A 19154-nucleotide genomic window follows, 5' to 3' on the forward strand; every position below is an offset into this window, starting at 1 on the left:
TCACCCTCCTCTGGGAGTTTGGGGGGGGGGGGGGGGGGGGGGGACCTGGCAACCACACACAAACAAGCTAAGAGGATCCCTGAGGGTTCCTGATGGGTCCCCTGGAAAACTGTTTGTGCGTTCTGACAACGAATCAGAATGATTTCTAATGCGGTTTGAGAGCCTCCGATGTGGCTACTGGACGCTGCGGTCCAGCTTTAGTTGACAAAGCAAGAATTAGGGAGGAGGGTGAGTTCACCATCACGGAGAAAGGTGTGATGGTGAACATAAACCTGCGACAAGAGACTTGATGAATCAGGTGTTGAGGTAAATTAGGCTAAATGTGGTCATCTGTGGTGGGTTATGTGAGGTGGTGCATCAATTTCCAGATTCAACACGACAAAACAGCCTATTTCCGGTCTAATGCCTGGGTATCAGAACTCTGTACTCGGACCGAAACCCGTTGAATCTGCGTTGGTACCGAGTTATTCCACCCGCTCATCGGAACACGCATCGCCCGCATTCGTTCGCACTTTGCTTTTTCCTCCCCCAGCAAAGATGGGACATTTCCAGCTTTTATTTTGAAAGGCGCCAGCGAACACTTCCTGTTTTGTGGTGTCGCACCACTTGACGCAGCTGGAGAAGCGGTGGCCGCACCGCAGAGAAGTGAAGTTGAGCATCCTGCAGGTAATTAAAGCTCGTTCTCAGTGTCAGCGGCTTCTTCTGGGAAATATCAGCACGCGGCCCGCTGCTCTATTCCACCCAGGTGCGCTCGGACAGGTACTGTTATTTATGTTTTTATTCCTGCCCGCTTTGGGCTGGGGATGATGTGGTAAATGTGGCTAGCGTTGGGATGCCTAGCGTTAGCATTTCTAAGGATGCGGGTCTGTCTGGCGTCTGCAGTGATGTTGGCGGACATGACGGAAGGGCGTTAGGCTACCTGAAGTGGTCCTGGGCTCGTCCGCTCCTTAAACTGGCTCCATTCATTGTCTGTGAGGGGAAGGAGGATGTGGCGGGCTGCGGCAAGCCAGGCGCGATCGGACGCAATGAGACAGGAAGTGGAGCGATGCCGCTTTCAAAATAAGCGCCTGACGTTCGGCCTCGCCTGATAAAAGCGGCCACACGTGCACGTTAGCCGCGTGTCACAGCTGCGCGATGGCGACGTGCGTCTTTTAAAATGAAAAACAGCTACGGTGTAGAAGGAATGTTACGAAAAAACAGCCGCCTGATCCGTGGCAGCTTTTATTTTGAAGTGGCTTCGCTCGGCGGCTATGCTGTTCCTGTTAGCTTGACGCCCTCGGTAGTGGCAGAACTGCATGGTTCGGTTCGTGGCGCTGCCTCGGAACACCGGAGTCTGACGCCTGTTCGCTGGGAATGTTGCCCGGGTCGCCGTTGCGTTTCCCCCGCTGACCGCGGCCCCTCACACGGTCCCTCTGACGCTGTGGTGCACAGGTGTTTTCATCGGCATTTGGGTTTTTATCGAACCGAACTCCATTCATGAGCAAACTATTTCAATTTCTTACGGATGACATAAAGTAATTCTCGTCTGATTTTTGAAACCATCGTCCACAAAGTGCCGCCTCTTTTATTCCCCAGTTATCGCCTCAAAGCTCCGCGAAGCACCAATTTCAGAACCACCGGTCCACATTTGCCAGATTAAGTCCATTTAGGAAAGACGAATTCCTTTATTAGACGCGTGAAACCGCTCCAAACAGGAATTGCCACAGAAAGCTCGCTTCCATGCGTTTTCTGGTCGAATTTGTGAATTTCTGAATGGGATTTGGTTCGGGATCAGGCGCTCGGACGTTCCCGCATGACGTCACCTGAGAACCGGAGCGTTTCTCCACGCGTCGACCCGCTTTCATGCGTTTCTGCTCTGATGCGCGCGGATCAAACCGCCGATAACGTTACGTAATCTCAACAGGGCTTAAATGATTCGGGATAATCTGGAACGTCCCGTGTCGGGGTGGGTTTTGGCAGACGGTTCTGACTGCAGGTTGGACTCCGAGCGCGTTAATGAAGGGGGGGGGGGGGATCCGCGCGTGGAGGCTCTCCTGCTGGATTAGAGGGCATCTGAGGACAGATGTGGCGGCTGCTGCAGCACCACAGCAGGGGGAGCTCCCCGTCATCCTCCCGACAAATAGGCTCTATTAAGAGATTTACCATAAGCTGATTCCCCGAAAGCTCCCGGCGCCTTTTGGGCCACCAAAAATGATCCTCTGGGTGTGAAATAACGCCATTTAATCAAGGAATTGGCCTGGAAACTTTAATATTTCCTGTCGCCTCTTGTGTTGTCTGTCGCCCTCTACTGGTAGCCACCGGATAAGCCACGCCCACTTCCAGATGTCGCTTTTAACGTTTTTCCTTAACGTGTTGACGGTGACCGCTGGGCTTTATTTGCCGCATGTAGCGACACCGATGCTAACACAACAGGGAGCATTAGCGGCCTTTGGGCCGGAACCTTCGCCATGTTTGTCGCAGTATTATTTGTCCTCCAGAGGACGTGTCCTCCTCCTGGGGCCTTGAGGAACGGTCTGGCGGTCTTGGTTGTTGTCATCTTCCTCCTCCCAGCATTGTCCTTCACCTTCGGGGAGGATCCGCAGGACACGGACCGGCCCGCCACTCCGTGTCCCACCAATCAGCTTCCGGCGCCACCAGCCTCCACCAATCACTCTGGAGGCGGCGGAGGAAAAACGGACCTCATGCATCTCTGCGGCCCACGGTGGGGACATTTAAAGGGACGACAGAGGAAGGAGGCGGGTTCACGACGTCCTCTGGAGGCTGATGATCCTCCCGTTGATGTCATCGGGGTTTAGTCTCCGGTCTGACCGTGGTTTGACTGGTTTTCTCTGGCGTTCTCCGGTTTGGACCAGAGGTCTGTGGGCAGGACCCCAGGTTAGCTCCGTCACAGCACGCGGGCTCGGCGTTTGCCCCGTCAAAGGTTCCTCTGTCCGTCCAAGGGCAGCGGACAACATTGACATTCATGCATTCCGTCCTCACGGAGGTGCCGGCGGGGCCTCATCGCTCACACGCCGCTCGTCACATCGTCCTTGGTAGCAGGTGAAATGTGAGGACGCGCACGTCTCGCTGATGACGTGTGGCTGGGGACACGTCACACAGGCTGTCTGGGGTTCCTCAGCTCAGGTCCAGGTCCAGGTCCAGGTCCATGTCCAGGTCCAGCCGTGGAGAACGGGTCTCTCTGCTCTCCTCTGGGTCTCGTGGAACCACACGGACCATCTCCGCGGGGGCAGGAAACCGGCGCTCGCCGTGGTTACCGAGCGTGATGCTGGACTTGTTCTTCTCCGGTTGGACCGGGTCTCGTCCACGTGCACGTTCTCGCCTCCCAACCTGCAGACCAGCGTTTGTTTCCCTGTGAGTGACTACAGAGGTCATAAATCACCGCTTCCTGCTGCAAAACCCGGGGGTGATTAAGGACGTGTCGCTCGCGGGTGCGCGCTCACACACACACACACACACACACACACACACACACACACACACACACACACACGCAGATATTCAGGCAGTAGGGGACCCCGCAGCGGCCCCGGTCATTAATCTTCAGGACTTCCCTCAACTGCAGAGACTCGGCTTTAATGTCAAAACTGCCGTAAGCAAACAGATTTTCTCTCTGTCGGCGAGCGACTCTTGTTAACAAGAGGAGACACTCGACTCTGTCGCCTGTGTGTGTGTGTGTGTGTGTGTGTGTGTGTGTGTGTGTGTGTGTGTGTGTGTGTGCCGTTTCCTGAGCTCAGTGATTTGGTGTCAAGTGTTGGGGGATTAAAACAAGCGCTTGTTTCAACGTGTGCAACATCAGACACCCCCCCCCCCCCACCCCACTCGCCCCCTGGAAGGGGTTGGATGGCGCTGGTGCCCCTAGAGGCGGTGGGTGGAAGGGCCTCTGGTCTCGGAGGTGCCTGTGGAGAGACCAGGCTGTGGGGGCAGAAGGCTCCTCAGCTGCCCCCCCCCACTGTTAGCATCGCTGCTAACAGGCGGCTCCTGGGGAGGTGTGTTGGTAGCAGAGGCCCCAGAGACGCAACAGTCAACCATCCTGCAAATGCAACGGCTCTTCTTTGACCTTTTTACCAGCCCACCGGGGGGGTTTTACGCACCAGCGCACACCGTGGAGACCAGGTTTCTGTGAGACCCACAGAGGAGGAGGTCAAACCGCCATTAAAAAGATGCCGCGGTCGCCTCGGAACCAAACCTGGGGACGTTTCTGAGGACGGGAAAAGGTGGATTTTATCTTTCTGCTGCATCATTCACCTCTGGAGCAGATGAAAGGAGGCGACGCTCGAACGCACCACAGGGGCAGAGCAACAAACACTGCTCTGCAGTCCGGTCCTGGACCTGTTCCTGGACCGGTCCTGGACCTGTTCTCTGCGGGCCCTCAGGTCACCCTCTTATGTAACGTCAGCTGTGTCCCTGCGTGATGGAGTTTCCATGGCGGCGAAGGCGTTTCTCACTTCCTGTAAGCACAGAAAACCCGGCAGGTCGTAAAACAGATCATTGACTCACTGCACGCTCTAAACCTCACAGCCAGCCACCGTCACGGGGGGGGGGGTCAGACAATGACTGAGGGGGGGGGGTCAGACAATGACTGAGGGGGGGGTCAGACAATGACGCGCTGCTTTACGTGGTAGAACATTCCAGCTGACTCTGGAATGGAATCCCCGTTTTTGGTCCCTGTAGGGGAGACTCTTGGAGTCGTGGCGGTCTGACGGTGAGACGGGAACATGGGGGGGGGGGGCGGCGTCACCTCCCCTCCAGGTCTGAGCAGGTTTGCTTTCACACTGGTGAAAATCGGAGCCAGGTTTTCCATGGAAAGAGCCGCTCCCTGAGTCTTTGTGGACCAATTAAAGCAAAACTCCTCTCCGTCGCCCGTTTAGCATTGAACGCATCATTGAGCGCCGCGCGGCGTTAGCATCGACCCGCATCAGGGCAGAGCCGGCCCGGCTCCACGCCCAGACTGAGTTCTTTCTGCCCCTTCAGCTTATTTACCCACTGGACCAGTATTACGTGTGGAATTTTCCACAACTGGTTGAGGGTGACCACAGAGCCGGCGTCGATAAGGAGGACGCCCTTCTGACTAATGTCAACAAAGACAGAGGGCGGAGCCACTCGTGCTAATCTAGCAAGTAAGCACATTTCTTGGACTGAACCACCCATGTCACTCTAGCGAGGCTGCAGCAAGCATCTGATAATCGCTGACGTAACAGATTCAGTTCCCTCCTGTCCTGGTCCCTCTCCTTGGCCAGCGCCCCCCCCTCCCCCCGTGTGGGCGAGTATCAGCCGGCACAGATCCAAACGTCGCCTCCCCAGCAGGTCCACCTGACGGGAGCCGGTTTCTGCAAACAGAATCCCAGTTCCAGTCGGTCGGCCTCACCCTGAAACCACAAACACTGACAGAAACAACCAAATTAAGATGTGGGGACAAATATAGCCACACCCCCCCCCATATTTAGCCTTTCTTCTATTTTCATCCTGTTTTCTCTTTGCTGGCACAAAAGCCTCTTTGTACTTTATTTCCTTGTTCCTCTTATAGTTTGACGCCGTCCTAAATATGATTTCAGCGTGTAGCTAAATGGACCTTTTGTTAGCGGACCTCTGCTCTTAAATACCCACCAGGACTATTTTTACCAGCGATTACCCCTCTGAGAGTGCGTTGTGGCACAGTCTAAATAACAAATAACTTGTTTATCCGGTGTATCAGCAATAGCCATAGTAAACAGAATCATCTCAACTCCACAAGTCCCCTCTTTAGATCTTTAAAAGCCATCAGGATCTAAAAATTCCCAGCTAATTTCTTTAGCCGGAGGAATGACAGAAAGGCCCGGTTTGTGGTGGAGATCTTTCATGTCATTGGATCCTTTGATTCTGGGCTCAAATTTTAGCACTTAGCGTATTAGCAAGTCTTCAACCTGCAGAGGATGTCTTTAAATGTCCTGTCCATCAGCCTGATGGACAACCAGGAGGGTAGCATACCCCTGGACCCTAGAGACAGCGCCAACTGACTTGGACAAGCCATTCGGACTATTCTGCAGAACCGGTCGGAGAGACTGTTTATTTTTCTGTCCGGGTTCTTTCCTGCCACACTACTGGGCCTGGATCAATCAACCCCCTCAGGTGGTTCTTCCTCGACCTTGCGTCTGCAGCGTTGCACCTGGGGGGGGGGGGGGTCACTGGTCCCCGCCTCCGTCCCTTTAAAGTCCTCCCTGATGCAGATTACCGCTGGCGATTTCCCAAATGATGAGACGGGTGACGCACAACCAGAAAGGCTCAGATCAAATCCTCCAACGGTCACAGGCGGTCCTTTGGCAGCCTGTGACGTCATTGTGGAAATCAAAACAATTTCAGAGGACATTATTCTTCTTCTCTGGAAGAGCCTTGATCCTCCACCACAAGGGTCTTTAGAAGAGCAACTGGCCCCAGAATCATGGCTGCAGCGGAGACTATTTATGGTTTGTTTAGCTCTTCCCAAACCTCAGGACCCCCAGTCAGAGTTACCCTGCTGGCTCTAGGATGGACCCTCCACCCCCCCCCTCCCTTTGATACCCGGCCAGATGAGTGGCCGACTCCCTCCACCATCTATTCCCTCAGAGCTCCGCATGGCCACAAGCTTTGGTGGTGCTGAAAAAAGTGTGTGTGTGCGTGTGCGTGTGTGTGTGTGTGTTGGGAAGGGGGGGGTGGTGATGTCCGAGCTGCCTGGGCTCTCGTTCCACGAGGGGCTCAGATTTTCCAGGATTTTTCCTCTCCCTCTGCTCTGGAAAATGAAAACTGAATGGGGAAGCTGTCTTTTTAAAATATGAAGTAACCTCCACCCCCCCACCCCCGCTGCCTCCAGTCAGATTAAAATGCCAAATACGCCCCGTGCCCTCGTACCTCTTAGCTTTTCCAGCTGCGCAGTCCGCCTCCAAAAGGAACAGGCTTACGTCAACTTCCGAACAAGGAACCGCCGCTCCATTCTGGCCCAGAGGAGGGCCGAGCGGGTGGGAGTATGTGTGGATGGAGGAGGTGGAGATAACCCCCGGGAAGGTCCCTCCTCCTCATTCATACTCCTCATGCTCTCAGCCCAGTGCACGTAGAGCGGCGGCTCGATCGCCCCTCCGTCACTCTCATTCATCTTTTCTCTCTCTCTCTCTCCACTCATTCACCAGCGGAGGACGCCAGCACCTGCTACCAGGTAAAGACCAAACCAGGGGAAAGAGATGCCGATGCTCGTCGGTGCATCGTGGGCGAGGTGATGGGAGGATTTTGGGATGGAGGGAGGGATGGAGGGATTTTCATTCAGGTCTTTGTTATTGCTGCTCCATCAGTGGAGGACGGAGAAGATGCAGGATTCATCTGTGGAGACCTGTGCAGAGAGGAGAGGAGGTTTGTTGTTGCAGTGAAGACGGTGCGGCGAGGCTGGCTGTGTGTGTGTGTGTGTGAGAGAGAGAGAGTGTGTGTGAGAGTGAGAGAGCAAGAGTGTGTGAATGAATAAGAGAGTGCGTACAGTGAGGGAGTCCGTGGGACGTGTACGTATGGCAGCTCAGGCTGGGACTGAATGAGCTCCCTGTGCTGTACATCCACCTCCTGTTTGGCATTTGCTCCTGTCGACAGGGTAGCGGACACACACACACACACACACACACACACACACACACTGGCTACGTATGCTCTGGTTCCCAGAGGTTCTCCTCTGTCTCCCGGGAGCGCCACACTCAGGATTCTGATGAAGGTGCGTTTGTTTGTTTGTTTGTTTGCCAGCGCTCTCACTGACGTCACTTCTGAAGTTTTTAAATCAGAACTTTGGTCTGATCTGCTCTCCTCAGCTGCTCCTGTCGTAGTTTTCCTGGTGTATGCTAATGTGGTGCGTTAACCATCGTTTGGTCATGTGATTCGGTCGATGCTAATGAGCCCAAACGTGGGCCGGACAGTTTTGGGCTGGAATCTGTCATTTTTGCTGTATAAATGGAACATTTTAGATCCCTGCGCTTATTTGTGAATTGAACGTGGCGAATGTGTGGTAAAAGAAAAAAAAGCCAGTTTTTGGAGATTTTGAGGGGTTTGGGTCAGGTGCTTCCTTCCTGCTGTCTGCTGAGCTTCTTGTTCAGAAATTGGACAGAACCTTTGCCTTCCTTTTGCACGCTGCAGTGCATTTTCCTCCCGGTTTTCTCTGAAACAACAGCGTCGACGCGTTACGCGCTCATCGCTCTCACATTATTGATTTTCTTCAGAGATGGGCACCGTCCTCCTCCTGAAAATGCTGTAGCTTCTGGGAGTACGGCACCTTTACATGCCTCCCTCTCTCCCCTGCCGGTGAGGATGCTGGAAGATAAATTTAGCCCTCCAGCTCTCCTTCCATCTGCTACCGCATGGTTTAGGGCCGTTACCATAGGAACTACCACTGGGTGCCCATTGGTGTGAGGAGAGGAAATTGAGGAGGTTTTTGAAAAGCCGTTTAATACGCCGTCCTCTCACCTTGTGAGCGTTTGAGAAACCTTATTTTGCACGATGTGACGTGACCCGTTGATACCGCTGGCACCGCTGACATTCTGGCCAGGTCTCAAGCAGCATCCAATCACTTTCTGAGAGCCACCAAAGGTTTGAGCTCCTGCATTCCCTAAGCTCACCCCTGCGGGGTTTCACAGCCGGCTGGTGGAGATGCCTCACAGGGGGAGTTCGACCACCTGGTGGAGGGTTCACACCTCACGCAACAGTCACCCAAGAGCCAGAACACACATCCAGGGAGATGAGCAACACGTCATCCTGCTAGCTTCGTTGACACTGTCTGAGGTGCAAAAGAAAATTCCACCAAGTGTGAACGAGCAGACGTGTCGCTTGATTTAAAAAAGATTTAAATCTTTTGCTCTTCTCCAAAACTTCTTCCTGCTTGTGCACGACCGTCCGACCTACATTCACTTCAGACCCGCGGTGCGTGCCGGCACGGGTTTTGGGTTTTGGAGGACAGCTACGCTTCGACTGCTGGTGTATTTTTCCTCCCACGACCGGAGACGCTTATCAAACCCTCGTCTGTAATTTGGACACGATCCAGCAGCTTTGCCGACTTCCACCAGAACGTGGGTGTCAAAACCAGCTGGCCAGCGCGTGGGATGCCTTGTTTACTGTTTCAGTACGATGGCACAGAAAAAGTCTCTCCAGCATCTCCACCGAGTCACCACAGCGTCCCTTATGTGACTCATTTAAATGCCTAAATTTAAATTTAATAAGTTAATTTCTGCAAGTTACAGTTATTAGAAGGTTTCTGAACTAAACTGAATCCAGTTTCCGGCTGATTCTGATATATTTTTATACCTAAATATTACATAAACCATTCAGATCATGGTGCTCAGCTGCCAGGGAAGGTCAAAGCGGCTTGTTATGACACATACAGTTATTATGTAACGTGAAGTATTCCATATTTGGGGAGGGTTGGAGGGTTGTCTGCGGCCTCAGTGGTGAATTGTTTGCAGGAGCCTTTCAAGAGTTGCTTGTTTTTGCAGATTTTCCTGAAGAAAGAAGAAACAGTGGACGCCATTTAACAGAGTCAGCTGCTCCTCACACTTCCTGAGGGCTCCGTGATGGGAGGCTCAAGGTCAGCAGAGAAGAGGACCTCCTCCGCGGTGCCTGACATGTTCCGGTTTTATCACCTGACACCCTCTTTCTGCATCTGATGGCGACGACCATCAATAATAATACTTGCGCAACCTAAGAAGAGGTTATGACGGCTGTGAGGGAATAAGTTGCTTATAAAGTCATTACCGGTTAATGATTTGGTGTGAACTCTGTAGCCTGATACAGGCAGACACATCCCACTGGTCTACCTGAGGCTGCATCTTCATTTTATGGAGGCCCCGCAAGGTTGCCTGACGACAGGGGAGCAGTCCGGAGGGCAAGGCCGTTGCCCGTCAGAGTCTCATCCCAGAGGCCAGTCAAAGCCTCCCCCCCCACCACCACATCAGCAACAGCAAGCCGGCTCCTCCAAACCCCATGGCACCCTCCAGCAGCCCAAACATTCACGGCGGCAGCATCCCGAGCGCAAACGTCTCAGGCACCAGCGGCAGAGTATCGAGTCCGACTCTTTGGCGGAACACAAAGATGAAGCAACAAATGCAACAGAACCGTCAGGTTTTTCACCAGAAGGCCCACCTTCCTCAGCAGGGGGTCCCACCCAGACTACCCAGGAAGGGACCCCGAAACAGAAACGGGAGCGCAAGCCTCAACGGCCAGGCAAATATGTCTGCACTTACTGTGGCCGTGCATGTGCGAAGCCCAGTGTCCTACAAAAACACATACGTTCACACACGGGTGAAAGACCTTACCCATGTGGCCCCTGTGGATTCTCCTTTAAGACCAAGAGCAACCTGTACAAGCATCGCAAATCCCACACACACAGGGTAAAGGCAGGTCTGGCCGTAGGGGAGCCAAGATCTTTAGAGGAACAGGCAACGGAGTCAGAAGATGAAACCCAGCAGTTGTCGTCAGCATTGACCAACACAGAAAAACAAGGCGTGGCGTCGCTCAAGAGTCAGGAAATAGACTGCTCCAAAAACTGGACCGGTGGAAATGGAGACTCCTGCGCTGTGAAAAAAAGACTGGCCCTGCGTCTGAGCAGAGGGAAACATGGCCTGCAAGACTCGCCTGATGAAAAGGCCTCATTGCTAACGTCTGGGAGTAAAGGCAGCACCGAATCGGGATACTTCTCTCGCTCAGAAAGTACAGAGCAGGCACAGGAAAGCCCCGCAAACACGAGCGTCAAAAGCTATGCAGAGATAATCCTTGGCAAGTATGGACGTCTGGGACACCTACAGAGAATGCCTCGGCAACAGAACCAGCAGCACCAGGGCCAGGAGGACAAGGTCGTCCCCTTCACGGTCCCCAAGAAGCAGGTCATTGACCATATCACCAAACTCATCACCATCAATGAGGCCGTGGTAGACACCAGTAAAATCGATCGGGTAAAACCCAGGCGGTTCTCACTGTCCAAGAAGAATAGTTCTGAGTCTCTGAAGTCTTTGTCTATGAAAGGGACACTTATTCAGGCCCCCAAAGCTGTGGATCTTGGATTTAAAACCAGCGGATCCATCACTATGGGAGTCCCCTGTGAAAAGTTTCATCATTCATCTCTAAACGTGGAGAAACCAGCCGACAAAACGCCCTCCCCTCTGGTGAGAAGTCATTCCATGCCCTCTGCCCAGAGTTCGCTGGACTCCTCCAGTTGTGGCTCCGGTAAATTCCGCTCCAGCCAGTCCTTCGACGAAAAGCAAACATCTGAAAGGTTGTCGTCTCGCCGTTATGGAATGCTGAAGCGACAGCCGGCTATTGAAATCCCTCTCAGTGCTGAACTTGACCCTGAAGGTTCTCATCCGTTTCATCCCGACTGTCCAACCAGGGTGCCCGATCACAAGGAAGGGCGGGAACGTCTGTACGAGTGTGAAACCTGCGGAACTGGGTGCAAAGACTGGGAAGGTTTTCAGAGGCACAGGCAGAACCTGTGTCAGGTGCCTCAGCCCAGAAATGAGGTGGTCATTAGTCAAATGAAGTGCTCGCAGTTAACGAACCAGTCAGCCAGAGCAGGAGCTTCAGCCTTGCGCAAGAGGAGGAAAGAGGAGAGTTTTGAATCTGACGACCCATCTTCTCCTGGTGTCTTTTCAGGACACCACACGGATGAAAACGATGTGGCCTATGGGGCCCCAAGAAGACAAACGCCTCACACCTGCTCAGTTATTCAACACACCAGTTCCTTTGAGAAACAAGAGTCCTTGTCCAGTGACAATCAAGCAACTGAGGCGAGCAGAAGTTCTCCACCTCACGAGGAAACCCCCCTGCTCCATCAAAAACCACCTCAGCAGGAGTCGTCAAAAACAACCCGAAGGTTAGTCCGTCAACACAGCGTCCAGGTTCCGGAAATCTTTGTCACAGAAGATTGCGGCATGAGCGCAGGTTCTTCAATAGAAGCCCCTTCTACAGTGAAACAGTCAGAGAAACCAGATGAGTTTCAGTGGCCACAGAGGAGCCCTTCACTGTCCCAGTTGCCTATTGAGAAACTTCCTCCAAAGAAGAAGCGCTTACGTCTGGCTGAGGTTGCTCAGTCCTCTGGGGAGTCCAGCTTTGACTCCGTGTCCCTGCCCAGGAGCCCTAGTCAGGACAGTAGCGCATCTTATGCGTCCAGTCGGTCCACATCCTTTGAAGAGTCAAACAGACCCGACATGGAGATCACAACATCCCCGTCAGTGAGGAAATCAAGAGCTCCGAACATGCTGACAGTCCCTGGAGTACATCAGTATAAAGAGATGAGGCGCTCGGCATCAGAACAGGCCCCTCATGACCCACAATCGAGCACCATCCTGACCGAAACCCGCAGCAAGTCCTTTGACTACAGTTGCTTGTCCCCTGAACGATCTGCAGTTGGGTGGAAGGAAAGAAGAAAATGTCTTCTCATACGCCACACTGCAGTCATGGATCCTGACGACGAAGAGGAAGAGCGCGGTCGTGCACCAAACCATCGAAGCCCCGAACGGGTTAGTCCAAGCTTACCCTTGCCAACAGGCCCGTTTTCAGAACTGCGCTGCAGTCCACCCCCTGCTGCTTCCGTGACCAGTGAGCCCCTCCTGCCCAGTACAGGAGGATCACAAAGCAACGAGATCCCCTCTCAGTGGGAACTCGGGCTGCATTCGACAGGCAGTGCTCATCTGTCCCTTAAATCCGTGGAACCTGTGCAAGAACAGGCGTCGCACATCCATAAAGGTCAGGCCCCTCCTCAGACACCACAGCCTCATTCCTCACATGGATCCTCGGGGGCAGCCAGGGCTCATTATCTCCCCATGTCTACAGGGTTGAAGCTGGAGATTCCTTTACCCCGCGATGATTATTCAGAGGTCCGTGGGTGTGACTCCAGCGTTTCTCCGTCGGCTCCTCGCATCACCTCCAGTCAGGAGTTACTTCACCCAGTTGTGTCTCCAGCAGTAGCGGTGCGGCTACAAACAGACACCCTCACCTTAGCATGTGCCATCTACACCACACTGTCACAGGCCGCCCCCAGGCCCCGAGAGAAGGGCGATGATCTCCTGCCACGTACCGCTCTCCCAGCCCCAGACTACAAAGACCTAGACTCAGATCTACAATGCAGGTCTGTTGACCAGAGGACATCTGGGTCAGGGAGCAACAAGCGCATGCTTTCCCCTTCAAGCAGTATCGAAATCCACTCTGAGTCCCAGCAGCAGCAAAAAAGGGTAAAAGAAGGCGAAGACGAGCGGAGGGAGGGGTGTTTTGACAATGCCTCTGTGGAGACAGTCAATCAGGAAGTGAAGGGGCAGATCCAGTCCCGTCTGGCCAGCAGTTGTCCTTCTCTCCCAGGTGTTGCCCCATCGTTCCCCAGCCTGCTGCCCAGCACATGTAATAGCTGGTGCTATTTGAACTACACCAAACCAAACCCCTCCGCCCTGGATAAACAGAAGCCTTCAGTTTATTCGTCCTGGTCCACAGCCGGCTATGACCCCAACCCGCCTGGCCTCTCCAGCAAAACGGCCCTGGCACTGCTGAACTGCAAGCAGAGACTCAGCACCTCCATCTACACCACGTCCCCCATGTCTGCCAGCACCACTGAGTCCGTGGAGCAGGAGGACAAAAGGAGGGAGGTAATTGCAACACTCACAACAGTCTGCAGGTCTAGAAATGAACTTTACATCTGTGAATATCTGCGTGGTGGCTGCAGCTCTACACCTGGAGAAGGGAAGCTACACACAGGTGTCACCTTCAGTAGGAAAACAATGCAGGAAAAATGTGTGATCGTTCCAAGATTAGACCTTTAAAGTTCCTGCCCTGACCTCCAGGAGGAGCCACTGAGTTTTTCAGTGCCAAGTTTGTGTTTATGCGGCGATTTGAACGAGTCTTCCTGATCTTTGTCCCTCTGCTGCAGCAGAGTTGGTGAATTTGCCCGTGTCTCTTTTGAGTGTAGGTCTACACCAGCCAGTCCTACAGCAGAGCCCAGGACGCAACCAGGGAGGGGCTGGGAGCCGTGGGAGGACAGGGCAGAGCAAACCAGCAGAAGGAGGAGGACAAGGAGGAGATCCAGCTGATCTCTGAGACGAGGTGAGTACCATCCAGCTCGGCGTGGAACACAAACCGGTGACGTAACGACTATTTACAGAACGAACGCGATGTCCCTCCTCGCCTACTGCGTTTCGCTGTGGAAACTGTTAATCTGTCCACCATGTTGGACAGCTCAGACCCTGGCTGAGACCGTCTGTTGAGGCGCCGGAGCCAGGAAACCGTCTCGCTTCCTGTGCACCTGCAGAGAGTCCATCAGCACCACCAGGAGGACGGCTCTGTGCTGGGGGTCGGTTCAGGGGAACATTTTTCCAGGCATTGTGTCTATTGTGCAGGTGGTTCTGGATCGGTTGGGGGTCTGGGAGCGATCTGAACACTGTTGTGACTCACGTTTGATGCTCGCCGCCGCCTTCCGGTGACGCATCCTCTGACCTTCTGCTCAGTCTGTCTGGAGCAGAAGGAGTAGAAGGACCAAGGTTCCAAGCTGCCGAGGGTGCATATCACAAAGGTTCTAACACTGTTCTCACTCAGCCTCTGGTCTTTTTGGGATGGGGGTGGGGACTGGGATGGGGGGTGGGCAGCTCTGAGGCATGGGGGGCCCCGGGGCCCAGCGTGTCCTCACTGTAGCAGAAACCTGGAGCTCTGCTGGATGACGACCGCCTGTGTATCAGGCTACGCCCGTATTGATGGTTGCTGGGACCATTAAACAAGCTTCTCTGCTCTCTACACACCTGCAGATCAAACCCGGACCCCTCGGCGGCCGGAGCCGGCGCCTCTCGGTGCGTCAGCACCACAGTCCCAATAGGAAGCGCTGCCGAACACCTGAGGCTGAAGGTGTCTGGGAACGAAGCCCCCCCAGGTGGGACAAATCCAGGTAGAGACTTCTGTCACGTCACTATGACCATATTTATTATGACGAAGGGAATATTTTGTCATCACAAATGACAGCTGAGAGGCTGACTGGCCATATGGGTCCTTCCACAGCCCCCCCCCCCCCCCCCCCCCCCCCCCCCCCCCCCCCCCAATCGTAAGGAGAGCCCTGCTGGATATTCTTGTTAGTTGTGTGCAAAAATGGCAGGATGCGACAGTTTCCTCATACTTAATACTCTCTGGGCTCCTCCTAAAGCTAATTATAAGCACATTTTTTTACACCTAAGCTAACACAGCAGATGGGGGGGGGGGTCCGGTGCTGCCTGGGCTGTGGTTCTTGGGGGGATTCTAGTGCAGAAGATCTGCAGAACGTGTCGGCTAAGCACATATTTAAATTCTTGTGTGTAGGCATGTGCGAAAGGCCTTCAGAAGGCGGCGTGGAACAGAAGAAAAGTGATGGCGTGGACGGTGAAAACACGTCTGAAGGTCCCCACGGGTCCTCACAGCTCGGGCGTCCTGGCCCGGACCGCTGCGCCCCGCAGCCTGCAGGGGGCGCCGCCCAGAAGAGCTCGGCCAGTGTCAGGAGGGCCCTGTTCGCCCGCAGACGCCTGGATGCCTCATCGTCCCCCGGAGGCTCCCCGTCTCCGAGCACCGCACCCGCCACCATTCAAAAACCCCCTCGTAGCCCATCTCCCGGGCCGCTCCGGACCTCCACGCCCCCCTCACCTCTCTCCTCGTCCACGTCCAGGCCAGTTTCTCCATTTCCAGGTCTTTCTCCCATCGTCCCGGCCCTTATGCCGGAGCCGCCCGTGCCTCCAGGCCCCCCGGGGGACGCTGCCTCCAGAGGTGGCGCCCGTTTGCACGGCGCCGGAGCGGCATCGACTCGGCTGGTGAGTCCCTTCAGCGCCTGACTTAAACTGTGTCGAGTCTTTTTTACCTGCCGACTCCCGCCATTGTTTTCATTTCAGCCCGTCCGTCACGACGCCGCGTGTATAATTACCGTCGGTCAAAAGCCGCAGCCTTCGCTCACCTGTGACCCGATGGCTCGGGGGGGTTTACCCCCGCAGGCTTAAATAGACCCACCCGGGCCTCACAGAGCCGATCCTGTGTGGCTCGCTCGGGTCCCAGCAAGTCAACATGTTGAACAAATACAGATAGAGCCGAATGCATCGGGTTATTTTAGAAGGTGCACGATGATTGGGAAAGGCTGCGCTCTTGTTTTCTCCCAGTCAGACCAGTCCTGAGGCTCCGCACCTTAAAATAATAGACCGCAGCTGACAAACACGCGCGGCGCCTTTTGCCCGGCCCGCCGACCAGCGGAGACCAGCGTGAACAATGTGGTCAATCCCAGAATCAGATGTAAACATCTGGGCGCCGAGGTCATGGCTGCGTAGGGCTTTAACCTCACTGCTTCCTCCCCCTCGACCTTTTCATACCTGTCGCCACGGCACTGTTGAGTCCACATACCACCATGTTTCTACTCATGCCCCCCCCCCCCCCCCCCCCCCCCCCCCTCCCCCCCCAGCATGTATGTGTAGCTCATTAGCAGGGAAGGCTAACTCACATGGTGAGATGTAGTGAAGCAAACACCAAAGCTCCATTTCCTTTGTTGTTTTAGTGCGCAAATGAAGTTGGCCCCGCCCACATAGGCCCTCAGCGCACGCGGGGGCCAGACAACCTCCTCCGTCACCTGCCCCTGCACTCCCAGCGGCCCAGCAGGGCCCCCAGCGTCCTCATTCCCATCGGGGGGATTCACATGATCCAGCCCAGCTCGCTGCTGCCCCTCTACACCCTGGTGAGCAGCCCGTCGGTTAACCCCCCCGCCACCTCCTGGAGATTCAGCGACGCCCCCAAACGCAGGTCTCCTCTGCGGCTGCAGCGCCAGGATTCGCTCAGAGCCGCCTCGCCCGGGAGCCGGGCCGCTTCCCCGGACCATGCAGAACCCAGCCCAGGGAAGTAAACACTGGTCACACGGACCTGCGTTCCACCCCAACCCCCCCAACTCCCACCCCAAAGCCAAAAAATAGACTCCTCGCTCCCGGAACCGACCCAGAGAGGAGGAAGAGTCTACGGGACAGTGCAAACCGGCCTCGGAACCAGCCGCTGGTCCGGAGACGGAGGGCAACAACAGCACTTGGACGCGGCTTCTGGATGACGCTGTTACGCAAGAGTAATATATACAGACGTTAGATATGCAGTACGTTTTGTAAATCTTTTTTTACCCTCTCGTTTGATGTCATCGGTGTCAATATATTTATGTGCTATTATGCAAATTCTGTACTATATGCAAAAGCAACTGGAATGAAAACAAGGTTTCAAGGCGTTTCCCCGTTCCTTCCCTGGCTGGACGGCTGGAGTCCGAACCGCTGCGTTCATGTACTGTAGGAAAAATATTTATTCACCCCCACCAGTATTTTGAAGTGCAATTTTACGTCAAGATTGTGATGGGAAGCGTCCTTTTTTTTCGAAGGCTGTGATTATTACCGATGCTGTTATTATTTGTGGGTTTCGTTCCGTCCTCGTCTCCGTTTGTGTTTCTTGGGGGGGGGAAAAAAGCAAAAAAAAAAGCAGGGTAACAATCATCCTCCGTTTGTTTTTGTTTTGGAATAAACCGGGGAAGAGGAGCTCCAGACGGACCTTTCCAGTGCACTGACTATTTGATATTCAGAGGAAACCTGTTTCATGTACGGTAGCTACCTTTTTTTCACAGATACGTGTATTTTTGTGTTGTTTTTTCTAACTGATACAATCACTGTCATTTTCATGTTTACCATTAAAACGCTCATTTTTACAGATTTATATTAAAACTGTGTCACTTGCTTATTGAAACCTTGTTTTCGATGGTTCATCGTGTAAAATCTGTTTAGTAGTTTAACGTCAAATACGACCCGCGGATTCTTATTACTGTGTTATTATTCAGGTGGGTAATATTTACGTGCATTTTGAGCCCGGTCCCCCTCCGTTGGTGCTGCTACTGTTGCTATGGTAGCCCAAAATGGACATTTGTTGGGCTCAATATTTTTTTTTGAGTGAATAAATTAATCGCAACTCTCCAATAGACGACTTTTTAAAAATGTTCCGTTGTTAGAGGGAATTTTGAAAATTTTTAACCTGGAATTTACATGATAAAATTCAATTATAACCGAAGCAAGATAATGTAATCAAACCAGTTAGGAAATGCTCGCAATTTTATTACCCCGAAAGAGTAACTATGGAGTTTAAATCCCAGTTTAGGAGCAGAGACGTCCTTATCGGCTGAAGTTAGTATCAGATTTGTTGTTGTTTTTTAACCTTTAATAGCAGCTCAGTGAACAACACCAACCGCATCTCTTTTTCGGTATTATGTCTCTTGTTTTCCAGCACTTTATTTTTTACCCACGTTGATTTCATTCATAAATTCAAGGCACTTCGACGAAAACCTGAAATCTGCGGACTGTGGCGCCACCCGGTGGTTGTGTGAGAACACGACGTTTAACCGCCAACAACCTCAAAACATCATTTTTCATTTTTGTTTTTCGTCCAATATCCATCTAAACTTTTCACTCTCTTCTCTCAACAACAGCGCAGATATTTAATTATTGCACAGAACACATAACTTCTTTGTCCTCTGTTCATGAAGGCACCGCGGTTGTTTCGTAGGCGGCCGCTGGGTGGCGGGAGAGAGCCGCCTTCAGGAGGGATGACGTCATAAGGCGAAGGTATCGGTGTTTACTTTCTTGTAGTTATACACAAGTTTGTCCTGCTATCTTTGTGGGGTCTTTAGGGGATTTCAGTGATCTTAAATGAAAGTTGACATAAACTAGTTTATGATGAGATTTAAATCTTTTATCATGGATAAAGTTGAGGAACTTTCAGCTAAACTTTTAACCTCTTGCTCCAAAGTTGATGGATTATAACTGCTGTGAAACATTGAAAAAAAAAAACTATATTTAACCTTGTCCATTCTGAGCTACTGTAGAAACACATAGGAGCAAAATGCTAACACCTACGGGGGGACCCACATCAGTGTTTATGAAAATGTCCTACAAAAACAGAACGATTATGATTCTGAGGTTACTGTGCACTCTAGGAATGTGTGATCTTATATGAAGAATGGCTTTGAAGTGGCTGCAAAGATCGTGTGTGATGTTACACATTTGGTGATTTGAAGAAAAAAATGAGTCAGAGTTTCCATTGAACCTCAGAGATGATGATCTCAGATGATGCTATCGATGTTTCATCTTTTCATGGAGGGTTTGGTGTGTGTGTGTGTGTGTGTGTGTGTGTGTGTGTGT

General features: G+C 52.9%; 1 protein-coding gene and 1 long non-coding RNA gene across 7 annotated transcripts; one reads left to right on the forward strand and one right to left on the reverse strand.

Annotated features, from left to right (window-relative positions):
* The first annotated feature begins 46 nt into the window (after nt 1-46).
* hivep3a (HIVEP zinc finger 3a) lies at nt 47-17687 on the forward strand. 6 transcript variants are annotated; one of them, XM_029845202.1, is made up of 7 exons: nt 7023-7162; nt 9465-12708; nt 12796-13598; nt 13919-14052; nt 14748-14884; nt 15289-15770; nt 16499-17687. In XM_029845202.1, exons 2-7 carry the CDS (start codon nt 9807-9809, stop codon nt 16838-16840), a joined length of 4800 nt encoding a protein of 1599 aa, XP_029701062.1. In that variant the 5' UTR covers nt 7023-7162; nt 9465-9806; the 3' UTR covers nt 16841-17687. The 6 variants fall into 6 exon arrangements, with proteins under 6 accessions (XP_011607468.2, XP_011607469.2, XP_029701059.1 ...); XM_011609166.2 differs by lacking the exon at nt 7023-7162 and adding an exon at nt 47-759 and having other exon boundaries at nt 9465-13598; XM_011609167.2 differs by lacking the exon at nt 7023-7162 and adding an exon at nt 47-666 and having other exon boundaries at nt 9465-13598.
* On the reverse strand, nt 3462-6993 carry LOC115251748 (uncharacterized). The gene is made up of 3 exons (XR_003890270.1): nt 6862-6993; nt 4284-4448; nt 3462-4198 (listed from the first exon to the last, which is right to left on the reverse strand). It is a non-coding gene; the product is annotated as an uncharacterized lncRNA (long non-coding RNA).
* Nucleotides 17688-19154: the final 1467 nt, after the last annotated feature.

This window comes from Takifugu rubripes, chromosome 12 (genome assembly GCF_901000725.2).
Source record: "Takifugu rubripes chromosome 12, fTakRub1.2, whole genome shotgun sequence".
In the NCBI taxonomy this organism is placed as follows: Eukaryota; Metazoa; Chordata; class Actinopteri; order Tetraodontiformes; family Tetraodontidae; genus Takifugu; species Takifugu rubripes.